This window comes from Hemitrygon akajei, chromosome 4 (genome assembly GCF_048418815.1).
Source record: "Hemitrygon akajei chromosome 4, sHemAka1.3, whole genome shotgun sequence".
In the NCBI taxonomy this organism is placed as follows: Eukaryota; Metazoa; Chordata; class Chondrichthyes; order Myliobatiformes; family Dasyatidae; genus Hemitrygon; species Hemitrygon akajei.
Genome location: NC_133127.1, coordinates 64,563,056 through 64,576,977, shown reverse-complemented (window position 1 = coordinate 64,576,977; position 13,922 = coordinate 64,563,056). Strand labels below are relative to the sequence as shown.

Below are 13,922 nucleotides of genomic sequence, written 5' to 3'. Positions count from 1 at the left end.
GTATATAAAGCTTTTCCCTTTACTTTAAAAATACTGTGTGCCTTGCAGCAAATTCTGCAAACAGCCCTGCATCAGTCTGTTTTGGATGAAGCTAACAGTTGAGTATAGCTCATATTGCATCTCTGTATAATTTCATGTGGCTCTTTTAAACCTTCAGAGGATACCAGTGAAGTACCATCTGCTGAAGTGGTAGAAGTTAGTGAAGAGGCCTCTGTGACTGTGAGTGTCGAGCAACCTGAAATTCCTGCATCAGTTGAACCCAGCGAGGAAAAGTCAACAGTGGAAGAAGAAATGATTACAGTTCTGCCAGCATCTACTTCAGCTAAAGGTTACCTAGCCTCTCCAGCCAGAAATCAAATACATAGTAGAAGTATATCACAGGCTTAACTATGTTTTGGGAGATGGACAGTCCCTTTGTTTGCTTCCGTAGGTTGATTTTACCTAAAGCCATCTTGTTTTCACAGATTTCTGATCTTTACAAAACATTATGATGTCTTTTATAAATGAGGATATATGTTTGGCCTGAGCTAAGATGATAGAGAATTCCTAAGCTAGAGTGATTTGGTAGTCAATGATCAGGATACATTGGAGTGGCTTCAAATTCAGTTATCAATACAGGTTACCTAAGATTCTGTTCCTGAGAACAGGTTGTAAGGTAGTTTTTCCATAAGTCAGAAACATCTACTTTCTATAGCCACCCATATCATATCACCCTGCAAACATTTCCTGTAATTCTTTCATTTCATAGTGAGGCACAACTATTAAACTAATACTAATATACTGCACACAGCTGTTAATGATGACCACAAAATATTTTATTATTATTGTTTTTCATTTTTTCTCAGCTCATGCTGTTAAAGCCTGAGGTATGGGCATAGCTGAGCATGCTAATTGTTATTATAATGATGATTACGAGGATGATTATTATTATCTTGAAAAATTAATCAAAACATGTGGGAGAATTTGCATAAAACAGATTTCTATGTTAGGTCTTCTGGATCCCAGGAAGGACGTGTTTTACAAAGTATACAAAACAAAATCAGCATATTTTCATAATTTAAAAAAATATTTATAATGATTTCTTTATCCATTATGTGATAAACTCTGGGGTGTAAAAGTTTTATCTTTAGTTATTTGCACAGTGGGCAGTCAATTCCAAGTCAAAACCGTTTCTGTGATTTTTCAGAGTTGGCATATGAAAAATGTTTCTATTTAACATTAGAACTACCTTGTATGCAGTTTATGATAATATGTTCCCCTTTATAGCATTTAAATACATTTAGAAATACTTGTAAAATTCTAATTTTGGTATTTAACTTGTAACAAATATAATATAGAACACTAAGTTTAGAATTAGAATCAGGTTTAATTCTAAATCTGTGCAGAAAATATTGCAAGACCTCTCAACTCATGGAAATGCTGTTTATGTAGGGTGATTGGAATGAATGCTTACCAACATGTGCCAGTATATAGTTTCATGGCCCTTGAAGATAATAGGTTTTAAATTGTTAAACTGTAACTACATAGTAAAAATAATTACGGTATGTACAAAATATTGGGAAGCCAGATATTATCTTTAAAGTACAGGTGAGAAAATTGGCCAATTTGTTCAAAGTGTAAAAATAGTAACAATAAGTTCTGAGATTAAAGGTAGAAAGGTTAATTATTTGTCACATGCACATCAGAACATAGAGCGAAATGTGTCAAATCAAATCAGCAATGATTGTGGCTTACAGCCCGCGATTAAGAGTTCATGAGGTTATTGTGTGTGTTCATCTTTTACCTTTCACAAGCTCTAGTTGTGGCTCACCATTGAAAGGCGTTGAGTGGCAGGAGGAGTGTTCTATGTGCATGATAGATGTGAGGTAGATCAGCTGCAGGAAGTCCGTTTCTCTTTCCAGTCTAAACAGCCTTTTAAATTATCAATGCAACTTCATCCTAAAGCAACACCAGATGTTGAAAATGAATCATTAGAAGAGTATGTTCCTGCAGATTTTAATTGTTGGATATTTAAAAGTTATTAAGTAATAACTTTCCAAAACAAAAACTTCTAATTTTCTACCTTTTTTATCTTGTCCCATAATCCAATCTTTTGCTCTTTCTTCCTCCTGGGCATCGTATTCATCCACTACAGATTATACTTTTTTCTCAGTCATTACACTGTTCACTTTTCTGAAGTTCAGATTGAATGGTTAAGAGATTCACAATTGATCTTTCTATATTACATGAGTCTCAGCTTGTGTCTTAGTACAGTATGTTTCCCTCAGTGTGCTATTTGTTTTCACACATTGCCATGTCATTGACAGAAGCATTAGATTCGGAGCAAGAAGGCTGCGGGTGAACCGCTAAGGAATTCCCGAGCGAAGGCAGTTTTACAACTTGGGGTAAAAAAGAGGCAAGACTGTGCAGCCATATTTACACCCGGTGTGGGAACTGGAGATGCAGCTCGATGACCTTCGTCTGGTCAGGGAGAGCGAGGAGGTGATAGAAAGGAGTTATAGGCAGGTGGTCACACTGGGGCCACAGGAGACAGACAAGTGTGTAACAGTGAGGAGAGGGAAGGGGAAGAGACAGGTACTAGAGAGTACCCCTGTGGCTGTATCCCTTGACAATAAGTACTCCTGTTTGAGTACTGTTGGGGGGGGGGGGGGGAACAGCCTACCTGGGAGAAGCAACAGTGGCCGTGTCTCCGGCACAGAGTCTGGCCCTGTGGCTCAGAAGGGTAGGGAAAGGAAGAGGATGGCAGTAGTGATAGGGGACTCTATAGTTAGGGGGTCAGACAGGCGATTCTGTGGACGCAGGAAAGAAACTCAGATGGTAGTTTGCCTCCCGGGTGCCAGGGTCTGGGATGTTTCAGATCGCGTCCAAGATATCCTGAAGTGGGAAGGAGAACAGCAAGAGGTCGTGGTACGTATTGGTACCAATGACATAAGTAGGAAAAGGGAAGAGGTCCTGAAAAAAGACTACAGGGAGTTAGAAAGGAAGTTGAGAAGCAGGACCTCAAAGGTAGTAATCTCGCGATTACTGCCTGCGCCACATGACAGTAAGAACAGGAATAGGATGAGGTGGAGGATAAATGCGTGGCTGAGGGATTGGAGCAGGGGCAGTGATTCAGATTTCTGGATCATTGGGACCTCTTTTGGGGCAATGTGATCTGTACAAAAAGGATGGGTTGCACTTGAATCCCAGGGGTCCAATATCCTGGCGCGGAGGTTTGCTAAGGCTACTGGGGAGAGAGTTTAAACTAGAATTGTTGGGGGGTGGGAACTGAACTGAAGAGATTGGGGAAGAGGAGGTTAGCTCACAAATAGAGAAAGCTTGTAGACAGTGTGAGAGGGAGGATAGGCAGGTGATGGAGAAGGGATGCACTCAGATGGACGGTTTAAGATGTGTCTATTTTAACACAAGGACTGTTGTGAACAAAGCGGATGAGCTTAGAGCGTGGATCAGTACGGAGCTATGATGTGGTGGCCATTACAGAGACTTGGTTGGCTCAGGGACAGGAATGGTTACTTCAAGTGCTGGGTTTTAGATGTTTCAGAAAGGGCAGGGAGGGAGGCAGAAGGGGTGCGGGTGTGGCACTGTAGATCAGAGATGGTGTCAGGGCTGCAGAAAAGGTGGACACCATGGAGGGATTGTCTACAGAGTCTCTGTGGGTGGAGGTTAGGAACAGGAAGGGGTCAATAACTTTACTGGGTGTTTTTATAGGCTGCCTTTTGGCTGGGTGCTTTTTACAGGGATATCGAGGAACAGATAGGGAAACAGATACTGGAAAGGTGTAATAATAACAGAGTTGTCGTGATGGGAGATTTTAATTTCCCAAATATCGATTGGCATCTCCCTAGAGCGAGGGGTTTAGATGAGGTGGAGTTTGTTAGGTGTGTTCAGGAAGGTTTCTTGACACAATATGTAGATAACCTTACAAGAGGAGAGACTGTACTTGATTTGGTGTTTGGAAATGAACCTGGTCAGGTGTCAGATCTCTCAGTGGGAGAGCATTTTTGAAATAGTGATCACAATTCTATCTCCTTTATAATAGCATTGGAGAGAGGTAGGAACAGCCAAGTTAGAAAAGCGTTTAATTGGAGTAAGGGGAATTATAAAGCTATCAGGCAGGAAATTGGAAGCTTAAATTGGGAACAGATGTTCTCAGGGAAAAGTATGGAAGAAATGTGGCAAATGTTTTGGGGATATTTGTGTGGACTTCTGCACAAGTACGTTCCACTGAGACAGGGAAGTTATGGTAGGGTACAGGAACTGTGGTGTACAAAGGCTGTAATAAATCTAGTCAAGAAGAAAAGAAAAGCTTACAAAAGGTTCAGAAGAGTTAGGTAATGTTAGGGATCTAGAAGGTTATAAGGCTAACAGGAAGGAGCTTAAAAAGGAAATTAGGAGAGCCAGAAGGGGCCATGAGAAGGTCTTGGTGGGCAGGATTAAGGAAAACCCCAAGGCATTCTACAAGTATGTGAAGAGCAAGAGGATAAGACGTGAAAGAATAAGACCTATCAAGTGTGACAGTGGGAAAGTGTGTATGGAACCGGAGGAAATAGAAGGAATACTTAATGAATACTTTACTTCAGTATTCACTATGGAAAAGGATCTTGGTGATTGTAGTGCTGACTTGCAGCAGACTGTAAAGCTCGAGCATGTAGATTTTAAGTAAGAGGATGTGCTGGAGCTTTTGGAAAGCATCAAGTTGGATAAGTCACTGGAACCGAATGAGGTGTACCCCAGGCTACTGTGGGAGGTGAGAGAGGAGATTGCTGAGCCTCTGGTGATGATCTTTGAATCATCAATGGGGATGGGAGAGGTTCCAGAGGATTGGAGGGCTGCAGATGTTCTTCCTTTTTTCAAGAAAGGGGGGTAGCGATAGCCCAGGACATTATAGACCAGTGAGTCTTACTTCAGTGGTTGGTAAGTCGATAGAGAAGATCCTGATAGGCAGGATTTATGAACATTTGGAGAGGTATAATATGATTAGGAATAGCCAGCATGGCTTTGTCAAGGGCAGGTCACGCCTTACGAGCCTGATTGAATTTTTTGAGGATGTGACTAAACACATTGATGAAGGAAGAGCAGTAGATGTAGTGTATATTGATTTCAGCAAGGCATTTGATAAGGTACCCCATGCAAGGCTTATTGAGAAAGTAAGGAGGTATGGGATCCAAGGGGACATTGCTTTGTGGATCCAGAACTGGCTTGCCCACACAAGGCAACGAGTGGTTGTAGACTGGTCATATTCTGCATGGAAGTCTTTGACGAGTGGTGTGCCTCAGGGATCTGTTCTGGGACCCTTACTCTTTGTGATTTTTATAAATGACCTGTATGAGGAAGTGGAGGGATGGGTTAATAAGTTTGCTGATGACACAAAGGTTGGGGATGCTGTGAATAGTGTGGCGGGCTGTCAGAGGTTACAGCAGGACATTGATAGGATGCAAAACTGGGCTGAGAAGTGGCAGATGGAGTTCAACCCAGATAAGTGTGAGGTGGTTCATTTTGGTAGGTCAAATATGATGACAGAATATAGTATTAATGATAAGACTCTTAGAAGTGTGGAGGATCAGAGGGATCTTGGGATCTGAGTCCATAGGACACTCAAGGCTGCTGCACAGGTTGATTCTGTGGTTAAGAAAGCATACAGTGCATTGGCCTTCATCAATCATGGGATTGAGTTTAAGAGCTGAGAGGTAATGTTACAGCTGTACAGGACCCTGGTCAGACCCCACTTGGAGTACTGTGCTCAGTTCTGGTCACCTCTTTATAGGAAGGCAAAGAGTGATTGTAGACGGGTCATATTCTGCATGGAGGTCGGTTACCAGTGGTGTGCCTCAGGGATCTGTTCTGGGACCCCTATTCTTCATGATTTTTATAAATGACCTGGATGAAGAAGTGGAGGGATGGGTTAGTAAACTTGCTGATGACACAAAGGTTGGGGATGCTGTGAATAGTGTGGCGGGCTGTCAGAGGTTACAGCGGGACATCGATAGGATGCAAAATTGGGCTGAGAAGTGGCAGATGGAGTTCAACCCTGATAAGTGTGAAGTGGTTCATTTAGGTAGGTCAAATATGATGGCAGAATATAGTATTAATGGTAAGACTCTTGGCAGTGTGGAGGATCAGAGGGATCTTGGGGTCCGAGTCCAGATTACATCTCAATTTAAACAATAAGACCTCAAATATGAGGCTTTAATAGTTCATTTGTGAGGCTTCACTTAAAACATTGTGTGCAGTCCAAAGCACTACACATTTTTAGAAATTACACCAATGAATGGGGGAGGGTCTAAAGGAGATTCATCAGAGTAGCACAAAGTTTGAAGGATTTTATTTAAGTTCTGGGGATGACAGAACTCAAGGTGTTTGGATTGAACCCTGTTAAACATATTAGTTTACCAGAGAAAAAAATAATATACTTATTAAAAATTCTGTGGGCTTTTGTACTATATATTGAGAGAAATTGTTTAAAATGGGAAAGGACTCTATAAACAGATTTAAGATAATTGGCCAATGAACCAGCGAGCAGTATTTTCTTTAGACATTCAGTTGTTCTGATTTGAAATATATCATCTGAAAGGCTGGTAGAAACACAAAAGGTTAAAAACTACAATGCTGTAGGGTGAAAGGAGCCAAGCTGGACTCGGTAGGATAGCTCTTTTGTAGCAGAGGCACAACGGGCTGAACAACCTTCTGTGCTGCAAGATTCTGTGAAATTACTGAAGGTGTTGACTTTAATCAGAATGTAGCAGAAGTCCAAAGAAGTCTTCAGCACTAGGCTGGATAAATAGTCCGTGGTCATCAGTACTGATCATTGCCAGCAATCTCTTATGGGTGTCAAATGAAGACATCCTAGGCTTGGTCCAAAATATTTGATCAAAAGATCTGTCAATGCCACAAATAAACAGAGGCAATTTCAGTAACACAATAGATTCTGCAGATGCTGGAAATCCAGACGAACACACACAAAATGCTGTAGGAACTCAGCAGTTCAGCCAGCATCTATGCAAGGGAATAAACAGTCGATATTTTGGGCTGAGGGCACCAGAGGGAAGTGAATGGAAGCTGAGAAGAAGAGAAGGAATAAGAGAGGAGGCAGAAAAAGAAGGGGGGAAAATTGGCGTAGGTTATAGAAATCGATATTCTTGCTGTAAGGTTAGAGGCTACCCAGCACAGAGAAGTGACCTGAAAGCCATCACTGCAAGTTACTCCGCCACAACTGTGGGACAATTGAGCTTTTATTGTGCTGTTATGGGCTTGATTCTTTCAAGAACACAGAACTGTTTTATATCCTTTGGCCATCTCAGAGTGCTGACTCACACCACACTCTAATCTCAGTCCAGGCGTGATCCCTGAAACTCCAATGGCTCAGACCCCATGATCAACTTGCCTCTGACCCTTTGCGGCTTCAGTAGCTCTGACCATCTCATATCCCAGTAGTTCCAATCTTTCAACATTCCTGATCAGTTGCCCCTCTAATTCCATGAAACATTGATAACTAAATGGATTCCCTGATGATCCCATTTCCTCAAAGCCTTAACCTGCTCATTTTCTGGGCTCCAAGTGACTGTCCCCCGTTTCCTTTGACTCCTTGCAAAGTGAATTTTTTTTTTTGTGTGGATTGGGCCTTGCTGATTAAGATGACTAAGTAGTGTTGACACATGCATATCTTCAATTCTCAGTAACCCTCAGGGGATAATGAGTAAGATTGAAACTATGGCTAATTTTTATCTCTTTCAGTGGTGTTAAAATGAATCTTTACTCCAACTGCTGCTTTATTCCTCTAATCTCCACTCTGACCTTCCTCTGCTTTTCACCTACCTATTACTTCTGCCTGGGTCCCCTCCTCCTTCCCTTTCTCCTATTGTCCACTCTCCTCTGCTAACAGATTCTATCTTCTCCAGCCCTTGACCTTTCCTACCCACCTGGCTTCACCTATCACCTTCCAGCTAGACGCTTTTTCCCCCTCCCACCACCTTTTTATTTGGGTATCTTCCCCCTTCCTTCTCAGTTCTTAAGAAAGTCCTCAGTCTGAAATATCAACTCTTTACTTTTTTCCAAAGATGCTGCCTCACCTGCTGAGTTTCTCCAGCATCTTGTTTGTGTTGCTTTGGATTTCCAGCATCTGCAGATTTTCTCGTGTTTGCTGCTCTAATTGAAGTTAGGTAACAGCCCAGTCTGGGATCGCTGGTTTAGTACCAGACTATGCTAGAATAGTGTTGGCATAATTTTGGAGCAATAGTGTAAAGTTGATAACAGAGAATCTGTTTCTTTGACTTAAACAGAACTAAAAAACTAATGGAAATAAAAAGGGGTATTTGTCGGCTCAGCTGAACCTTTAGTGCCTAGGTGCCACATGGGGCCTCAAAAGGGCATTAGCTGTCAATAATTCTTCATCTTTGTGTAGAATCAAAATCACAAATATATTAATTGTAGATTTTGTAAAATACAAAATTCTATACTTAATGTAAAATTAATACCTGCACTCTTGTGCCGCAGTCAAATTTGCCAGCGGCCCTGCTTTCAGAGTGATGATTCTGCTATGGCAATATTAATACAATATCTGGATATGTTTTGATGGCTCTCTTGATCTATCTTTAAAAATAGATGATTCCCAAACTCCTGAAGTACCTGAAGCTGGTGGAGAGGCCACGGAGGTAATAGCAGTGGAGGTGGAGAGCCCTGTGGTTGATGATGCTGAGCAGACGGAAAATCCTCCAGCAGTTGTAGAACCCGCGGTGTCATCAGAAGAGGAGGAAGTGACATCGGCGGCACAGGAGCAATAGCTATGACTGAAACAAATTACAGGTTTCTTAATCCATCCTGAAAATAATTACATATTTCAATCTACATATATAGTGATCCAGTATGATATTTATCAACTTCTTAACTAACCTTGCCCTCACATCTGAGGTCACCCCCGTTTTTTCCTTCATTTGCCATCCCCGTGATCTTCCACATTCTCCCATTCCCATTTTCTCAATAACAGCTACAACCATTTCTGACCACTTCTTTATATTCCTCTGTACCCCAGTTAACCCCACTTCACTTTTTCAGAAATACTCCAGACTACCGTTCTGTCCTTTGATCACCACAGTACCTCTGCCACTCTTAGTCTTTTCGAGTGCCCCTCACCCCAGTGTTGATAATAACAGTCCTCACCCTTTAGGCCTTGAGTTATCTACAGAAGATTAAATGATTATGTCCATGAATGCTACATTTTGACTCTTCCCTCCGCGTCTGATCTAAACTTGGTCTGTTATCTGCCTAGGATACGGCCAACATTCTAGTATGCAAGTTTCTCTAAGATTTTCTTCTCCTCTAATTCAATTACCTCCTCTTTTACCATGATTGTAGCAGCAATTTCTTTCTTAATAAGGGCAGATTAAGGTAGGTTCTCGCTGCTGTCTGTAAAGAGTTAGTACGTTTTCCCTGTGACCCATGGGTTTCCTCTGGGTGCTCTGGTTTCCTCCCACATTCCAAAGATGTATGGGTTTGTAGGTTAATTAGTCACATAGGTGTAATTGGGTGCTGTGGGCCTGTTGGGCCGGTTACCATGTCTCTAAATAATAAAAATAAATAAAAGATTAAATATATTCAATTTCCTCCCTTTGCATGGTTTCCCATTTTGCTGCTAACTAACCCTTCATCTCCCTACTACCTGATTATTATTTATATCTCAGGGGGTTAAGTAGTGAGGATAGATTATGTAAATAAGCTTTAGAAGCATTAGGTGTGATCTGGTTGAGGTATTTAAAATGATATCAATCGCATTGACACTGAGGTGCTATAGAGCACGAGGCTGATACATCTGACAGTAGCCCAGCTGAACAGGGAATGCAGCAGAAAGAATGGAAAGAGGGGTTGCAGGAAGAGTTGTGGATGATGGCGGAATCGTGTGGAGAGATAAAAAAAAATCCAGGGGATATTTGAAGATGGTGAGAAGACAGTCATGGGGAGAGAAAGATTGTGTGGAATGTTGGTTGAAGGTAGAGTGAAGGCAGTGTATCTCCTCAACCTAATAAAGTTTATTTTCGTGGTCTGCTGCTGCTGTACCCCATCCACTTCAAGATTTGACATATTGTACATTCAGAGATTCTCTTCTGCACACAAATGTGTGGTTATTTGAGTTACTGTCACCTTCCTGTCAGCTTGAATCAGTTTGGCCATTCTCCTCTGACCTCTCTCATTAACAAGGCGTTTTTGCCCACGGAACTGCCACTCACAAGATGTTTCTTGTTTTTCACCCCATTCTCTGTAAACTCCAGAGACTGTTGTGTGTGAAAATCCCAGGAGATCAGCATTTCCTCAAACACTCCATCTGGCACCGACAATCCGACAGTCAAAGTCACTTAGATCACATTTCTTCCCCATTCTGATGCTTGGCTGAACAACAACTGAACCCCTTGGCCATGTCTGCATGCTTTTATGCATTGAGTTCTGCCACATGCATTAACAAGCACCTGTACAGGTAAAGTTGGTGTTGCGTGTACTTGTTTATTGTATCCTAGCTTCAAATCGATTCTAAAATGTGCCTCCTCCGTGGAGTGGATTTCATGCAGTAGTTAAACTGGAAGTTGGAGTCTTCAGTATGGGCTTGGCTGTATTTCACATTTCAGTCTCAGCTCTCTCTGCACTTCATAGGACATGGGAATGGGAATAAAATTCTACTTGTGTTTTTCATTAAACTTTTTTGGGTTGCTCAGGATTTTGGTGGACAGGTATCTTGAGAAATAGTACTGCAATCTCTCGAGTTGAGTATGATATTCTCCTAAGAGGTTATCTCAGGGTCAATTCCCTTCATGGATACTGCCTGTGTATAGGAAGGCTGATGCATGGGCAGCCACCACATGGTCCTTGACAGGTCAGGGTCAGGGTCTGGTGGCATGGAATGCTAGTTGACTGGGGTCCCTTCCTCTGCCTTCACTGCCATTGTGTTGTGTCATCATCTTCCACCAGCTCCACTGTTGAAGTCCTGGTTGGAACCTCCCCGTTGACCTCACTGCCAAGGGTGACTCTACCATGAGCTAAGCACCGGATGGCATTGCTCTGGGGATCTCAGGAACTCACAAGGCTCTCCACCTTGAGAAGATCCTGAGAAATATATTAAGAATAATAATAGCCTCTAGGTCTAGAAGTATTTTTCTTCTGAAATCCATATTAATAAGTTGCCCCGATAATTAGCAAAGGTCACCAGGATGGGTTCCGAAAACAAGGAGTCCATCTGATGGCAAAATGGAGACTGATTTACACAGGTCTGTTTTAATCACTAATGCATCGCCAATCAGATTAAAATTACAAAATTAGTTTCACTGTAATTTGTTAGAAAGATAGCCTTGCAAAGTCTACCAGGTTGAAATACCTGATACCAGTAGCAAAAGGTAGGCTTGTATTAAAATGAGACATGATTGTCATTGAGGTCCTTATTCCAGGGAAACTAAAAGTACACTGGAAATAGACTGGCATTTTCTGTAGAATAATGAGAATGTGTACAAGATCAATAATGGTAAAGGTTTATTTGCTCCATCTCTTACAGACGAGCTGAATTTTCATATTGGGTAACTCGATTGTTTGGACCCTGCAAGGAGTTACAACACGCAACAATGATGATGTGCAGAAACCTGCAAGTTCTACATCTGAGGAATAGTTCTAAAAGTGGTTTATTTCTCACTTTACAATGCACGATCTAGTGCATATTTATTATTTTAGCATTAAGCCATAACATTAGCATTGTATAACTATTAATTCTACTATTATACTTACATACTCTTGGATTTCTAAATGTACATTAATATTATTGATAAATACTTAATTTCAAAGTTAAGTAAGTGTTTCTGTAACAATACTGAGGTAGGTGGAAGACAGCAATAAAGGAAGGGTACATTGCAATGAAGCAACTCTCGGAGCGGGAGGGCAGGTGTGGGAGATGCTTGAACTGGGGCGCCACAGCAGCGTAGTGGTTAGCGCACGCTATTACAGCTCTGTAAGGAGTCTGTACGTTCCCCCCATGAACCTCGTGGGTTTTCTGCAGGCGCTGTGTGTCCTCACAAAGTCCAAAGACATGCCGCTTAGTAGGGTAATTGGTCGTTGTAAATTGTCCTGTGATTAGGCTTGGGTTTAATAGGTGGGTTGCTGGGCAGTGTGCTTCGTTGGGCTGGAAGGGTCTGTTCTGCTCTGTATCTCTAAATAAAATAAAATATGTTGATTCATTCCTTCAGTTGAGGCTAATGTTTTGCTTAAGATGACATCTTATTGATACTTAGAAAAGGATGGAAAAACCAATACAAATCCAGTTTTTCTACTTTATGCCAAATTCTTATATCCTCAAGATCAAACTCAGTCGTGGAGACACAGATGCTGGGAAAAAGGAACCCAATGGGTCATGCAGCACCCTCTCTTCCTCCTGGTTCAGTCTACCCACACACTTCGCCCATCAGGTCCCCTCCGATCTGTACCACCTGACCTCCTTTCTTCATTTATGGTTCCTATTATTACCTCTTTACTTATCAGAAACCAGCATAAGTAGCCTAGCTGTGCCTGCTTATTACCCTCCAGCCGCTTGTCACCACCTCCACCCATCCCTCCCTGTGTAACACCATCTGTCTTTTTCCCCTTGTCTTTTTCGACCTATCACTCACTTGCCTCTGTCTCCAAATCCATCAATATCCCTCATACCTCCTCAGTCCACCCATTTCCTTATGGCTGCTTCTAACTGCTCCCCCTCTCCTCTTTACACTGGGTATCTTGCTTCTGCACATACAGTGCTGATTCATAGTATCCACATAAAATGACAATAATTCCTTTCCCCCCACAGATCCTGCTCAATCCATTGAGATCGTCCAGCAGTTTGCGTCAAACTCGGTAGTGGTTTATTATTTAACTAATACTTCCACTGGAAATACAAATGAAAATTTGTTTATAGAGAAATAATATATGAAGTAATTATAATTTCTAAAGCTGCTTTGGTTCAACTTGGAATTTCTGTTCAGGAATTATCTGCCTGGAAAAGACACCTGAATTTAGCAGTAGTTTTAGAAGCAAACATGAAATCAAAACTAGGTTATTCAGCATTTCCAACCTCCTCTTTGATTCAAAGAGAACATTGGCTGATCCATAACTTCATTTTCCTAAACTTTGTCTACTTCCCTTCACATCATTGATGAACAAATATGAAATGATCAACCTTTGGTTGTAGAATTGTTTTCCAACTTCACTCACAAAAGGGCCGACTCTAATTTTTCTTTTGTTCAAGAGTAGAAAATGCTGTTACACACCTGGTTAAAAAAAATGATTGCTGTCAAATTGGCTTAATGATAAAAAAAACTTTGTAATATAAAAATGATTCCAAATTTCTAACAAGCAAAGATAATTCCTACTTTTCTGCCCTATCAGATTCCCTCAATAACTTTAATATTCAGTCAACTGGCTTTTTTTTGTAATTCAAATTTTTATTATTATTTATTCTTATTTTACAAAGCAGCACAGCATATCATAGAGCAGATACAGTACAGCATATTTACACAGCCATCCCATGACAGGAAAACATATAAAACTAAGAACCAGAAAAAAACCTTCTAATTTAAGTTTAAAGTAACACACAACTAAAATTGATACCACGCGTCTTGCACTTCTCCCTCACTGTTAATTCTTCCCAACATGTGTTCATATGATGAAATCTTAACCGTTTCCTCAGTCCATTCCCTCACAGTGGGACATCTGGGAGTCAACTGGCTTTTTAAGTTTATAGTCCAACTTACTCTCTCCCTCTTCCCCACAATGGAAATAACCTGATTCTGGGGAATTAAAGATTTCTGAGTGACATTAATTTCTTCATTATTGTTATGTTAACCTGGGTGATTTAAATCCTTGATACAGTACCAGTTTCCAAGGGACATCTTGCATGCATTTCTCTTCCTTTATAGTAAATATTG

General features: G+C 41.2%; 1 protein-coding gene across 1 annotated transcript in view; it reads left to right on the top strand.

Annotated features, from left to right (window-relative positions):
- mgarpa (mitochondria localized glutamic acid rich protein a) overlaps positions 1–12,208 on the top strand; it is a 35,985-nt gene extending 23,777 nt beyond the window's left edge. The window contains exons 5-7 of the mRNA XM_073042710.1: positions 158–328; positions 8,599–8,799; positions 11,528–12,208. Of these exons, the coding sequence (XP_072898811.1) occupies positions 158–328; positions 8,599–8,777 (350 nt within the window). The 3' untranslated portion in view covers positions 8,778–8,799; positions 11,528–12,208. The remainder of the gene's footprint in view (positions 1–157; positions 329–8,598; positions 8,800–11,527) is intronic.
- Positions 12,209–13,922: the final 1,714 nt, after the last annotated feature.